Below are 15,133 nucleotides of genomic sequence, written 5' to 3'. Positions count from 1 at the left end.
ACTCGATTTTGCGAGGCAGATGTCTCAACACGGGCTGCGAATTTTGAGGAAATTCAATCTTCCCTCCAGATGAAATGAGCGAGGCCGAGAGCCCCAAACGCAAATTGATCCCAGAGCGAGTTTAAACACCTCGTAGATCATTTAGTAAATCTCCACATTATTACATCATGAAATTAACGCCGAGCTCCTCGAAAACTCAAAACTTTCTCATCCGTCTCGTATCGATCGGCTCCGAGAACGAAGAGGAAGGAAGTTGATGTAAGAGGCGACCCACGTCGACAAAGTGGCCGCCGAACACAGGAAGCTCGTTTTCGTGGGGTTTAAGAGCTTCACAGGTCATTCCAGGAAACAAGTCGTTAATACTCAGGTAAAAGTGGAGCAGATGGACAGAAAACACCCGTCTGCCGCTGAGTCTGCAGATCCAGAATTTTATTAAAATCTAAGACGAGATTTATCCTTAAAGTTGTCTCCAAACGTCAAACAGAGGCTGAGACAAAACCGGGTCGACGGTGAAGGAGGGATGATTGGTCAGAACTAAAATCATCCCCTCGCTCATAGATCAGTGCTCAGGAAGCTCAGCACATGCTAACTCGGCCCTTTGTCTCCTGCTCGGCGAGCAGCGTTAGCGAGAACAAGCTGTGACTCAGGTCAATCTAATTGCACAAATAAGCTCCGCCTCCCCTGCAGCACTGAGCGTGTGCGAATGCGGTCAAAGCCCTTTACCCGCTGTGTGAGACTCGTGGTTTTACACTGTGTGAAAATGAATGTGCAGAGACGTCACTGGATCCTGGAAGCTAACAGCTGTTTGTAGCCTGTTAGCCACGTTAGCCTGAGTCAGTGTCTGACGGCTGCCTCCAGATTCAGGTAAACAGTCATTAAGTTGCAGTGATGGTAATATTATCCGCAGCAGCTTCCAGCTGGGCTGTAAGTCACCCTTTGGTCTCACGTGTACAGTGTTCCACATTTTTCACCTCAGCATTCTGCACTGGCCTGCTGGAGGTTTGCAGCTCACATGCATTAGAAGAGCCCATCCCTCCTCTGCTCTGGTGTGCACTGGCACAAAGGAGCAGATACTGGTCCTCTTGGTGGGCCCTGCCCAGCTCTCCTACAGTAACTGGCCGTCTCCTGGAGTCTCCTCCAGGCTCTGGAGACGGTCCTGGGAGACACAGCAAACCTCGATGTGCCATCTTGGAGGAGTTGGACTACCTGTGGAAACTCTGGAAGGTCCAGGTATCATCTTGTGCTCCTTAACAGACTGGATCAATATCTCAGGAGTTTCACTGACTCAATGCTGCACTTGGATTTAAACACATTCCTTTAACTTGGGTTTTGGCTCTTTGTTAACATCCACTGCTAACTCAAACCACATTATCCAGGCTGTGAGCTTCCAGTGCATCTGGTGGGTCTGTCACAAGTATTAGATCAGCAGCAGCACAAAGCACACCAGAGCTCACAATGATTTCTTCCAGACTTTCCTTAACTTTATTTAACCGACAAATAAAAGTGGACAGGCCAGCCGGACAGGTGGTGAATTCAAACCCTTAGACGTTTCCCCTCCGACTGTCACAGACCCGGGAATGTCACAGGAAACGACTTAATTCATATTAAAGAATCTGAGTTAGGTCCAACCGCCGGCTGACTTCAATGAAACCGCTCGTCTGTGTTGCAGCAGGCCTCCTCATTGGCCTGCCAGGTGTGCACGGCTCTGTGACTTGGCGTGGGGAATGAAAGCAGCGGGAGTCCGAGGAGCCGCTCTTAAAGCGTCTGAACTGACCGCGTGAAGTTTGGGAGAAGGAAAGCGATTACGCTGCAGCTGCCGTGACTCTCTGTGTAATCCTGTGACAAACAGGAACCCACAAACAGCCACTGTTAATAGAGATTTTAACACAAAGCATTAGCAGCAGCAGCGCTGTGCTGCGAGTGCTTCATCACCAGAGAAAAGGGGAAATGGGTTCTTCAGGCTGCGTTAGAGGCAGCGTGGGAGTGCTGCCCGGGGCCCGACTCCATGAAATGTCAACTACGCCTCCTCCTGTCCCGTCTTCTTCATCCTTTGCTCTCTGCTTCCTCATCCTCTCAGGTCGTGTTCACACAGCGGGCGTTTCTCTTTAAAGCTTTAAGACTGTCCGCTTTGTCACCGCAGAGCGACCACAGGACAGGATAACACAGCACAGCCATTTAAATCCAGGGAACACCTGCACAGTTCAGTAATCAATCAGATGAATCCAAGTTTAATCTGCCTCTGGTCATAAGAACCCGACTGAGAGGTGACCCTCAGCAGGCAGCTGCTCCAAGAGAAACCTGATGTCCAGTTACAGGAATGTGTGATGGGCGAAGGAGCGGCAGGCAAAAACGCGTTTGTGCACATCGTGTATTTAATGTCACACTGGAACGTTTTTCCTTTGAGCAGAAATGATTAAAGAGCCACGTGATTCTGACCGCCGCACATTTTCTAGCAGCTGCTTTACAAGCTCGCCGCGAGTCTCAGTAAGCCGGATCAAAATCCACATGGATGGGATTTCCTCCTCTGCGTGCGGATAACCGTCCTGTATTAAAGCTTAACAAGATGTATGGGGGTGATAGCCAGCATGTGTGAGTCTCCCTCACAGTTACATGCAGAGAGCCTCTCACAGTAATGGTACCACACAGCACCTCCTCACTGTGCTTCCAGCAACTGTCAAAACTCCACCAGCCTCCACTCAGCAGCGCAGACCGACAGCGGCGCAGACCGACAGCGGCGCCGCGTCTCTTGACTTCTTGGTTTACCAGTAAACTTTACAGAGGTCTGTGTTGGATGGGGAGAAGTCGTACCTTCACTCATCGAGACACAAGAACTGATGATTATTCAGTTAAATGTTAAAAACGTGACAGCTGGGATAGGCTCCAGCGCCCCCCGCGACCCTGAAAAAGGATAAGCGGAAGCGAATGGATGGATGGATGTTAAAAACGTTTCTGACTTTACCAACAAACACAACGACGACCAGATTAGAGCAAATCTAGGAAGTCCAAATGTTTCAGGAGAGGAATCTGCAGATGGAAAATGATCGTACCGAGCAGCTCGAGGATGAAACCTCTCAGTCACATCCTCATGTGTACATCTCGGTTAGCTCTTTCCCCTTGGACGACTCCTGGAGGGCGTATCCTCGCTTCTCCTTTCTGACCTGAGCGGTGTCCATCCTATTTCAGGCCTGCTTCCACAACGAGGCGACTCGCTGTGCATCAGAGGTTTACTGTACAGCTTACTGAGGCTACCACAACCTGGAATATCCACTGACACCCACCCATCAGCTGCGAAGCTTCGGACAGTTCAGTTTATGTGTGTCTGCAGACCTGCAGCAAACCCCGAGTCCTCACTCTTAAACTTCAGGGTTTAGCAGTGTTTTAATATTTTACTCTGGGATCTGAGAGCGACGCTGATGTTTGTATTCAACCCTCAACAAGCAGCAAAAAGAGTTAAAGTAAAGGTTTTGATGGGGCCTCATCACCTCCTCTGGCCTCAGTCATGTGAGGTGTGAGTCTGTAAAAGGAGCTGGATTTGTATGATTGTCGTCCTGCTTTTGTTCCTCTTGTGTTTCCTGCACGGTTTGATCGGTGAAGCTGCTTCTCCATCATGGCGTCACCTTTTACTCCTCCTCCCTCTGTTCCTTGCACCTCCTCCTTAATTAAAGGTGTTTATTTAGGGATTATTTTGCTCCCTGAATGGAGACAAAACCGCTCTTTCCTGGCCCGGCTCAGCAAGCATCCGACAGCCCGAGGCGCCCCGGCAGCACGGCGCTCGGGGACGTGTAGGAATAATGTGCTCGGGTGTTAAATGGAGGGCAGAGCTATTGTTCAGCACAAAAACCATTATCTCCACATTTCCAACCATCATTTTAATACCTCATCCCATAACTGCTGTGTTACCTCATGTGATAATCCTGCCATTAATAACCTTTGCAGACTTTGTTGCTTCTGCTGCTCATTTGTGCTGTGAAACTATTTTGTCCTCGGGCTGTTTCGGGGGGGTACAGATGGAAACGCCGGCGCTCTGACCTTCAGCATGTTCACGCTGAGCTGAGCAGATTAAATATAGCAAATTGGGCTCTGATTTTACTGTAGCTAAAAGTGGTTTGGACTTCTGTGGTCATGGCAGAGTTGCTTAATTAACTACATAAATTAACAGCAGCACCAGGCCTGCTGGCTGAAACTGTCACCAGCTACTACAGGAGGTCTTTGTCCAGGACGCGTAGCCATGTGAACACGTTCACGTACCCGGCCACATGTTCCAGGTTTCCACAGGCTCCACGCTCTCATTTCCACACAGATGCTGAAGAACTCACTAATAAGAACTTTTCAATTCAATTCAATTCAATTCAATTTTATTTATATAGCGCCAAATCACAACAAAAGTCGCCTCAAGGCGCTTTATATTGTACAGTAGATCGCACAATAATAAATACAGAAAAAGCCCAACAATCATATGACCCCTATGAGCAAGCACTTTGGCGACAGTGGGAAGGAAAAACTCCTTTAACAGGAAGAAACCTCCGGCAGAACCAGGCTCAGGGAGGGGCGGGCCATCTGCTGTGACTGGTTGGGGTGAAGAAGGAAAACAGGATAAAGACATGCTGTGGAAGAGAGACAGAGATTAATAACAGATATGATTCGATGCAGAGGTCTATTAACACATAGTGAGTGAGAAAGGTGACTGGAAGGAAAAACTCAATGCATCATGGGAATCCCCGGCAGCCTACGTCTATTGCAGCATAACTAAGGGAGGATTCAGGGTCACCTGGTCCAGCCCTAACTATATGCTTTAGCAAAAAGGAAAGTTTGAAGCCTAATCTTGAAAGTAGAGATAGTGTCTGTCTCCCGAATCCAAACTGGAAGCTGGTTCCACAGAAGAGGGGCCTGAAAACTGAAGGCTCTGCCTCCCATTCTACTTTTAAATACTCTAGGAACAACAAGTAAGCCTGCAGAGCGAGAGCGAAGTGCTCTAATGGGGTGATATGGTACTACAAGGTCATTAAGATAAGATGGGGCCTGATTATTTAAGACCTTGTATGTGAGGAGCAGGATTTTGAATTCAATTCTGGATTTAACAGGAAGCCAATGAAGGAAGCCAAAACAGAAGAAATCTGCTCTCTCTTTCTAGTCCCTGTCAGTACCCTTGCTGCAGCATTTTGGATCAGCTGAAGGCTTTTCAGTGAGTTTTAGGACATCCTGATAATAAAGAATTACAGTAGTCCAGCCTGGAAGTAATAAATGCATGAACTAGTTTTCAGCGTCACTCTGAGACAGGATATTTCTAACTTTAGAGATGTTGCACAAATGGAAGAAAGCAGTCTTACATATTTGTTTAATATGTGCATTGAAGGACATGTCCTGGTCAAAAATGACTCCAAGGTTCCTCACAGCATTACTGGAGGCCAAGGTAATGCCATCCAGAGTAAGAATCTGCTTAGATACCATATTTCTAAGATTTTCAGGGCCGAGTACAATAACCTCAGTTTGATCTGAATTAAGAAGCAGAAAGTTAGCGGCCATCCAGGTCTTTATGTCTTTAAGACATTCCTGCAGTTTAACTAATTGGTCTGTGATACCTGGCTTCATGGATAGATAGAGCTGCGTGTCATCTGCATAGCAGTGAAAATTTATGCTATGTCTTCTAATGATGCTGCCTAAGGGAAGCATGTATAATGTAAATAGAATTGGTCCTAGCACTGAACCCTGTGGAACACCATAGTTAACCTTAGTGTTCATCAGATTTATTTATACAACACAACAAGAGTCTCCTCAAGGCGCTGTATGTGGTCCAGTGAAGGACCCAACAACAATACAGACAACGGCCCAACAGTCAAACAGCCCCCTATGAGCAAGTGCTTTGGCGACAGTGGGAAGGAAAAACTCCTGTTTAACAGGAAGCAGGCTCAGCGAGGGGGAAGTCATCTGCAGTGACCGGTTAGGCGTGAGAGGAGGAAGCCTGGACATTTTCCTGCCACAGAAGTCGGCCTCTCCACTAACTGGGCAACGATATTCAGCTAAATCAGAGTTTGAAGAATAAGTGAATTATTTTCAGCTGCATCAAATCACAACGACAGTCACTTCAGGGCGCTTTATGTTGGTAAATAATTATTTGAGCCCCTCACTTACAAAGAAATGAACAGTCTCTCCTGAGTTACATTTATTTTAATGGAGATCTCAGTAAAAACACATTTTGCTGTAGAGAAACTCTCTGAACCCTTGAAGCTTCAGCTCCATGCACAGACTGAGGTCTGGGGACTGGCGAGACCACTCCATATCTGAACGTGCTTTGTGGTTTGGGTCATTGATGGAAGATCCATACACCGCCCATCTTCAGTGTTCTCGCTGAGAGAAGGAGATTCTTGTCCAAGATTTTACCGTACGTGGCCCCGTCCCCTCAATGTGGTGTCCTGTACCCCTAAAAGAAAAGTGCAGTGTGTTAGCAGTGGTGTTCTTGGTGACTGTGATCCAGCTGCCTTCGAATCATTAACAAGCTCCTACCGTGTAGATTTATTCTGATCCAAAGCCTCTCTCGTGATCATTTTCACCCCATGAACCGAGATCTCGATTGGAGCTCCAGACCGAGGGCGTCTGACCCCAACGGCTGCCACCTTCTCACCAGGCTTCCTGCTGATGGTCTTGTAGTCTCTTCCAGCCTTGTGCAGGTCTGCATCTTCTCCCTGACATCCTTTAACAGCTCGTTGGACTTTGGAAGAAAGTGATTCTGTCATGCGTGCTTCATACACGACGAGTCAATATCAGGAGTGTTTCCAACTGATTGACTGTAACTCTGCCACATGAGCACACGGCCAATCTGTGGGTCGCTCCATCACATACACATCAGGTTATAACTTTTACGTATCACAAAAGGGTTTTCTGGACTCTTGGTTGATATTCTGTCTCTCCATTAAAATAACACTACTATTAAACTTAGAGGCTCTTTGGACGTTCAGCAGGAGATGAAATAATTATCCTCCCACTGTACACTGTAGGCAAAGACCCTGTCACATGATCCCTACGACGGAGATCAGGTCAAAGACCTTATTCTCTGCTGTTTGGTTGGTTTCAGACTAAATGTTGAGTCATCGTGGGACAAAAAAAAGAAAAAGAAACAAATGAATCCAGCTGCTGTTCTGAAAGGATGAAGCCACAAATCATCACCTGCATTCAGCCTCAGCGGGGGAAAGAGACTCAGTGCAGAAGATTACGACTGATGCGCCGTGATTATTTTTAAATGACGGCGAAATCCCCGTCATGTTAAATTCGATGGTTTGCAATCTCATTTCATGGAAAAGTCTGAATCTTTGAACCCCTCCCCTCATCTATAACATTGATTAGCACCATCTAACACGTGGTGTAATGGCCCATAATGACCCCCTTTCAATGACAGAATTACAGCCGTGATGAGCTGGGGGTAAATTGCTCCGTACCGAGGTACATCGCGGGCCTATTGTGGGATTTTTCTGCAAATTTAAATAATTAGAGCGAGAAAGTCTCGGCCTTCTCCGAACTGTCTCTTCTTCTTCACGTCGTAGGTTGATGTCGCGAGGTAAACCGGGCCACACGGACACGCAGCTGCTCGCTGTGATGCTTTTTCTAGTTTTGAATCATCAACTTTAATTTGTTCCATGTGTAAAAAATTAAACTGCCTCTGCAGATCAGATCTACTTCGTCAGATCTTAATGGAAAAAAAAATCGATGCTTCTCTCAGCTGAAAATGTGTCTATTCAGAGCCTGGATGAAGGAAAGCCTGCGGAGCGTAAGTCATGTACAGCACGTTCACAGGCCTGCAGGCCAGTTTTCCCATGACTTCAGAAACAGGACATATTCCTGCGTAAAGAGGGCGCGAGGTCGAACGGAGATGCCTTCAAGGACGATGGGATAAAGCCGAGAGCCTCCGACTGTAACGAGAGGGGAGGATTTAAAAACACACACTGACAGTTACATCTTATGAAAGCGCACCTGACAAAGTGAAAGAGATTAATGTGATTACATTTGTTATATTTAGTTTCAACCGTTTGACAGTGGAGGGCTGAGATGGAGCGTCCCCTTTAGAGGCTGTGCTTCCTTTACAGCATCCTTAAAGCTCAGTCTGTGCACTTTTCCTCTGTCCTGTTCTTTCTTCTTTGTTACTTAGACTCAGTCTGAACTTTTGTACCTTCTGCACTTTCTTTGTTTTCAGTGCAAAGTGTAACGTTACTAATACAGCCCTGATAAAAAAAAGTTTAAGGCCACTTGAAAAATGGCCAAAAATCCTATTTTGCACAGTTGGATCTGTAACAAAGTTCAGAGTCGAGCTTCAACGTGCAACAAGAAGAAATGGGAGTGAGACAAAACATTTTTTTGAGCATGCAGTTTATTGAAAACAGCACTTAAACTGAAACCGGCTGATCAAAAGTTTAGGACCACATGCTTTTAAAAGGCCAGAAATGTGGATTTATTGTCATTTTCTGTCAGGTAGTCACCTTGTCATGACGTGCTGATGGCAAAGGCAAAAAAACGTTTCCTTTTTTGAACATGGTCGGTTTCTTCTTTTTGTGCCATCTTTCAAGTGATCTTAAACTTTGGATCGGGATGTTCTTGTTGTAAGGAGCAGGCAAGATCAGTGCACACGTGTCAGTGGGTCGGTCCGCTCACTCCTGTGTTGTTCTGTTTTAAGACGCCGTGCATCAGCAGCGGGAGATCTAACAGCATGAAGGAAGCTAGAACGGGTTGGAAATGTTTAAAGAAGTCAACACCAGCTTTTATTTCTTTGTAGTTTGTTTGCCAGTAAAGACAAAAAGAAACATATTTTCATTTTAACGGTCACGACTCGTCCGTAAACGTATGATTGGATGCATTTGTCTTTGAAAAGCAGGGGATCAGTGTTAAGCCGACACTTCTGGTCTGCTGTGCTTCGACATATCTCACACTTTTTATTATTAACAGTAAAAAAAACTTCTTTTAAATAAAGCCTGGAGAATCAGGAGAATCGTTGTATTTATGTGAGCTGGACAAAGCAAGACGTTGAGGTGCGTTCTCACAGTAGGCTGGGATTTATTAGGTGCTGCAGAGCGACTGTAACTCTGCTGCGTGAGTGCAGAGGAGACGCCGCAGTAAGAAACGAGTCGGGCTGTGTGACGTCACAGCCAGCGCGCCGTCCCGCCCGAGGGTCACAGACTGTTCTTGTTGCCTTCAGGTAAGAAGGATGAATTGATGTTCTCTGCGTCTCACCTGCTGCTCTCGTGTCTTCCTCCAGGATCTTGGAGCTGCAGGAGAAAGGCGACCTGGACATCATGAAGCAGAAGTGGTGGCCCCGTGCCGGCCGCTGCGACCTCAGCAGCCACGCCAGCGCCCACCCCGACGGCCGCTCCCTCAAGCTGCACAGCTTTGCCGGCATCTTCTGCATCTTGGCCGCGGGCCTGCTGCTGGCCTGCCTGGTGGCTGGGCTGGAGGCTTGGTGGAACAGCAACCACTGCCGCCAGGAGCAGCCCAAAGAGGTGACCGAGCACAGGGCCCGGCGGACGGGCCAGCGGGGGGAAGACACTGCCACACTCTACTTTAAGGATCCAGCCGCAGACGCGAGCCCCGACTTAGTGGAGCTCCAGTACACCCAGCTGTAGAGGAGAGAGGTTTAGGAGTCAGTCTAGTGTCGGAGAGCTGGGGGACAGAGGGCGGGGGGGCAGGGCAGAGTAGGTAGATGTGCTCTGTGCCGCTGACTGAAATCAAATTTGGTCTCTTCTCCACCTTCTTATTATTATTACAACACCTCCTTCATTTTTTTATTTTACCCGTGCATCGCTCCCCACCCACCCTGTCCTGAACTACCAGAGCTCATCCAGGGCACACTCCACCTCACCATTACCTTTACTAATATGCTCATAAAACGACGAGGCCTTACGAGCAAACGGTGCCGAATTAGCTCAGCCAGTCAGGATTCGGCTCGTAGCACGATCCGCATGCTTCCCGACGAACCCCAGCGTGGAAACACCCGCAGACTTTAATGATTAATTCCCACAGCGGCGGCTCTGTAGCCATTCAAGTGCTCGGTATTGAATTATTGTTATAAACTCATTTTGTGTGGTAAGGCTTTGGTAATTTTCTGCACCCAGGGGTTGTTAAAAGAGATTCTAATTAGCAGGAGAGAGGGTGGGAGCTTGCTCAGGCAGAGAAGGACACTTACCGACATTTTAGCGTGGAAAAAAAAAAGTTGTTTGTCACATGAAACGCAGCTTGACCTGCGTTTTAACAACCGTGCGCTGTTGTTGTTGGAAACTCGAGCCTCACCAAGTGCCTACTGAATAAAAATCACTGGGAACTCAGCGACCACCTCGCTCTTTTATTAATGAAACACACGCTGCTCCTACAGCCGAGCTAATAGTTACACCTGCGGTTCGTGAAAGATGAACGCACCCCCGATCGATATTAATGAACGGCCGCCTCCTCCAGAGCTGGAAACATCCCATAATTGAAACGTCTTTAGCGGATAATTATCCAGAACTTCTCCCGTCACAACAGGATCATATTGTTCCGATTTAACACGACGTCATTAAAAAACACAAATCTGTCAAACTGCGAGGTGTTAACCTCTCAGAGTGACGCTGTCCCTGTGCCAAACAATAGACCGGCTCTGACATACAAGTGCTCCGTGTAATTTTACGCTGCTGCCATTTCAAAGTGTGAATGTGGGAACTTTGGCTCTGCAGATGAGAATTTGACAGTTTCAGCGGCTGCTGCTGCTGCACATCTGCAACAGGCCATAAAGCTTCAATAAGAAATCTGACTCCAAAACAAATTCAGCATCAGCTCATCGAGTTTCGTCCCATCGGAGTCGTGAACGTGCAGCTCTTTAGCTGCTAAATGTTCCCCTTTGCTCACCTCGCTGGGCTCCAACTGTCTGCTGTGCAAAGTGGCTTTTTAGAGCTTTTTTCCCTGAAAGGGCCACAAAAGGTTTAAGCAGGGAGCTTATCAGCGTAACCTTTCACTCTGTCTGCAGCCACAGAAGCAAACGTGCAGGAAACTCAGTAACAAAGATCAATACTTTCAGTCAGTATTAAAATAAATATCCAATTACAAACTAAATTATTAATAATCAGGTTTCATGCATAATCGTTAGTGGCAGCCAATCTCCTCACACCAGAGCTGTGACATCACTCAGCATGAAATATGGACATGAGTGAAAGTTTAAATGGGACATTTTGACACCTGAAACACCTTCAGTCGGATGATTTCTGTACTTGTGGCTGCAGAGTGATGCTACAGACATCAGCCTGCAGAGAACAGAGTGAGGTACACCTGATATAACCTTCAAACAGGTGAGGCAGTCGTCTGCTTCTGTGTCAGCGTGAGAGGATAAAAGCTTTGAACAGAGATCAGCGGCCTCACCTAACAGAATACCAACACAGTGCAGCGTAGAACTACACATGATATTGTAGAGAAAGCCCTGACCAGCAGCACAAAGCATCCTGCAAAGTGAAAAATCTCTACCACCCAGACATCTGCTAATAAACGTCCTAGAATCTCCCCGTGCACCAAAACTGGAGCTCAGACTTCTAGAAAGGTCTGTTAGTACAATAACGTCCCAGCAGCTGTATAGTTGGTCAGATAATGTCATTAAAAATGCTCCAACAGCACAAACATGGTCCACGGGTCCAGTTCAGGGACTCCAGTTAGCTGAGGTGGAGCCTAGCAGACAGCTAGCAGCTACAGCCGCCTGTGTCCCCATCCACCTGCCAGTCAACACAGGAGTCTATGGGGCAAGACTCACTGATGGAGACAGCCCCAAGTGGACATTAGAGGAACTGCAGCTTTTGGCACTTCCACACTGAGTTCAAATGTTTTGGTCCTTCTAACCCACAATCCTCTGTGAAAGTGAAAATATGTCACATGCATCATTTGAATAAGCTTTGAGTGACCAGAGTTACTCAGAGTTTTATTTACATTTACGATTGTAAAACCCTACAATACAGAGAAAAACCCAACAATCATATGATCCCCTATGAGCAGCACTTTGGCGACAGTGGGAAGGAAAAACTCCCTTTTAACAGGAAGTGGGGCGGATCTGCTGCGACTGGTTAGAGGTGAGGGGAGGAAGGCGGGACAAAGAGATTAATGATCAGCTGATAACTTGGCGCTCCACACTACGATGTGGTCACTTCTGAAGCCGCGCTGCTAAACCCGAGTTAGCTCCATTCAGTCTTTGACTCCTCCCTCCAGTCATACATGACGTTTGTTATTGGTTGAGAACCACCAAGTATTCATGTTAAAAATGAAGGTGGGACAAAAATATCCAAAAGTCTGAGCCCAACAAGGAGGAAAATGGATGTTGGAGTTACAGCCAGCCTACACTGACGTGTCGTGTGTGCTGTGTCTGTATATTGTTTGAAACGGGGACACGGGCGCTACCAAAGACTCGAACACGAAACTGACCTCAGACCTGCCTTTCCATGTCCTGCCTCCAGACATCAACAACATACACCTCCCAGCACCTCGCAGGGCTGACCTCACCTCACTGTGCGAACATCCCCACCAGACAGGCTTCAGTCATGTGACAGGGGACAAACAGGCAGGAAGGCCTCGATGTGGATCCATAAACTAAAGTGTGAGCAGGCAGTGTGCACGCTGGGTGTGTCACCCTTTAGCAATAAGATCTGTCTCCGACATCCCCGTCCGTAACCCCTGGTTCTATCACTGTGTCACGTCTTGTTGCAAATTATATGTCAATGTGGACACCCCTGTTATCTATCTCCTCTCCTTCTCTCCATCTATCCTTTTCATTTTTTGATTTACACTTGACTGTCTATGATCTCGTGCAGGTTACTAAGGATTACAGGCTGGCAAGGGTTTCTGGTCCATTGACATATAATGACATTACAACTGCTTCATCGGAGGGGAGGAGGGACATTTGGACAGACAGAGAGAGAGGCTGGGATGAAGCAGAAGCTATTGACACAGGTCAGAATAGACCTCCTATATACAACCTTCAAAAATACGACAAAAGAAATCAAACACATGTGTGCCGTCGCCAAGCTCCTCTTTGTTTTTGTTTTTTCATTTCGGGGGTTAAAGTCTTTCTGATGTTCTGAAACTAAATCTGCAGGCATACAGGAAGTCATTTTTGTCAGTTTCCAGCACAAATTCAATTATGTCCATGATCATTTTAAAGGTAGGAACTCGACATTCTTCCCCTGGTATAAAGCTTATTAAGCAGAGTTTGCTAATTAGAGGAGTGTAGAATAATAATAATAATGAAGAATTAGTATTTTGCTCTGTGCAGATGATAAAGTTGTAACCTTCTGAGAACCATCTCGCTACTACATCCCGTCATCATTAGAAACCCTCCCGCTTCTCACGGGGCCTTTTCTGTTTCTCCTTGCTTTCTCTCATTTGGTCATCTTTAACTGTTTGAACACATTTCATAAGGGCTGACCTCACACCTCAGTTTGACCTGTTTCGGGAGAACAGAATCACCAAGCCTCACGACAAACTCAGTGCCTTTCAGATACACACCTTTCACACAGCTTTTACTGAGCAGTGTTTGCATAAACCTTTAAAAATTCATCAAGACATCTGCGAAAATTTGGAACAGCTAAATATCAGAAAGCTTGATAAGGATAGTTTTGAGTTGGTGGCCATAAAAATATCGGTGATCGAGCCTCCAACCAGCAAGAAGCTCCGTGGAAGGCCTGCATGTGCATTTGCAAACCTTTGCCTTGAATTAAATTTTAACATTGCAAGGAGCCAAATCTCACACAGGGCAAGCAGTGAGTGAGAATCGTGTTGAGGTGACTGAGAAGCTTCAGGAAACAGCTCAGGAACTCATAGCAGAATTTTGCATCTGACCCTGGAGAAAGACTATAAGATGCTTCTGGTTTTGCCACCTTCATCCCTGGATACTGAACTCTTCCCCTTAAAACTCTCGGGTTTAAGGGGAAGAGTCTTTGGGTTGTAGTTGGAGAACCAGCTTTTATCCTTGACATAAGCTCACATGAAAAACTCCCAAATGTAAGAAAATCTTTTTTGTTTTTCACAGGCAAAGTCTTTTTGATCGTACCTTCTGTTTCTCTCTGGCAGAAATGATTATCTCCATCTGAATCAGCTCAAAGTAGCTGCTGTGTGAAAGTGGCAGCTGGCAAATTTCCCTGATGGAGCCAGACTGCATTAGAAAAAGTTTGACTTTAAGACTTTTGGAGAGCCACTTAGCTAACAGCAAATTAGCTTCACAAAGCCAGACTCCATTTCAGATTTCATTGTAAAAATTATCCAATCAACTGAAGTGGCAGCTGGAACCTGAAGTGTTCAATCTGAACAGTGTGGCGTTCACATGTGATGTCACTCGCCTCTGAACCGGCGATCTCCTCAAAACAATGTTGCACCTGCACCTGGATCATTTTTCCTCTGCACAGGTTCAGATCCATGCTTTGAGAGCTCGGACGTTCCCCTTTCACTCCAACATTTTGAAAAATAAAGGTCAATAACAGCTTAAGAAAGTCATGCACTCATCTAATTACTTGTAGTAAGACCTTCTGACCTAAGGTCAACAGCACTTTATTGATTAAGATGTCCATCGATCGACTGAAAACCACAATGAAGAACGCAGAAAATATGGTTTTGCTTTGCCAAGCTGAATCTAAATTGAAAAAAATGATTTGCCTCACTTGACCTTTCATCTTATGGTGTCAGTAGCTGGTAATAAAATCTGGACCTATCGGTTATTACTCATTTCTAAGCCTAAATTAAGACGGCGAACGTGTCTTCTGTCAGAAGCACTGGTGTGGCTGTAGAGGATTCCTGACTGCGGCTTTACCGAGTGTGCTTATCTGGAGGCTTTGACCACATTGTGGATTCAATGATTAAATGAAGACACAGAAATGTTGTTCTGGATTTTCTTGCACGCGTGATAAATATTAATATCTGCTTTCTGAGGACTGCATGCCATGTGTCATGTTTCCAGACGAAGAGTGTCTGTGGCTTTTGCTCAGCATTTCTGTGTTTGTTATTTAAGTGATGACCGAGCAAATTTAACTCTTTCATTAAACAACTGACTGTTTTTGAAAATCAGTATTCCAGTAAAACATTGAAAACCAGGATTCTCCTCCATTTAAATGCACTCGGTGATGCTCTTGGTCTTCGTCTCTTTGCCACATAAAATTCC

At 46.2% G+C, this 15,133-nt stretch overlaps 1 protein-coding gene across 1 annotated transcript in view; it reads left to right on the top strand.

Moving 5' to 3' along the window:
* Window positions 1-15,133, top strand: part of grid1b (glutamate receptor, ionotropic, delta 1b) — a 578,917-nt gene that overhangs the window by 558,135 nt on the left and 5,649 nt on the right. Inside the window, exon 16 of the mRNA XM_039616223.1 lies at window positions 9,239-9,479. Coding sequence (XP_039472157.1) covers window positions 9,239-9,479 — 241 coding nt within the window. The remainder of the gene's footprint in view (window positions 1-9,238; window positions 9,480-15,133) is intronic.

Source organism: Oreochromis aureus, linkage group 8 (genome assembly GCF_013358895.1).
Source record: "Oreochromis aureus strain Israel breed Guangdong linkage group 8, ZZ_aureus, whole genome shotgun sequence".
In the NCBI taxonomy this organism is placed as follows: Eukaryota; Metazoa; Chordata; class Actinopteri; order Cichliformes; family Cichlidae; genus Oreochromis; species Oreochromis aureus.
The sequence above is the reverse complement of the archived record's forward strand: the minus strand, read 5'-3'. Positions and strand labels throughout refer to the sequence as shown.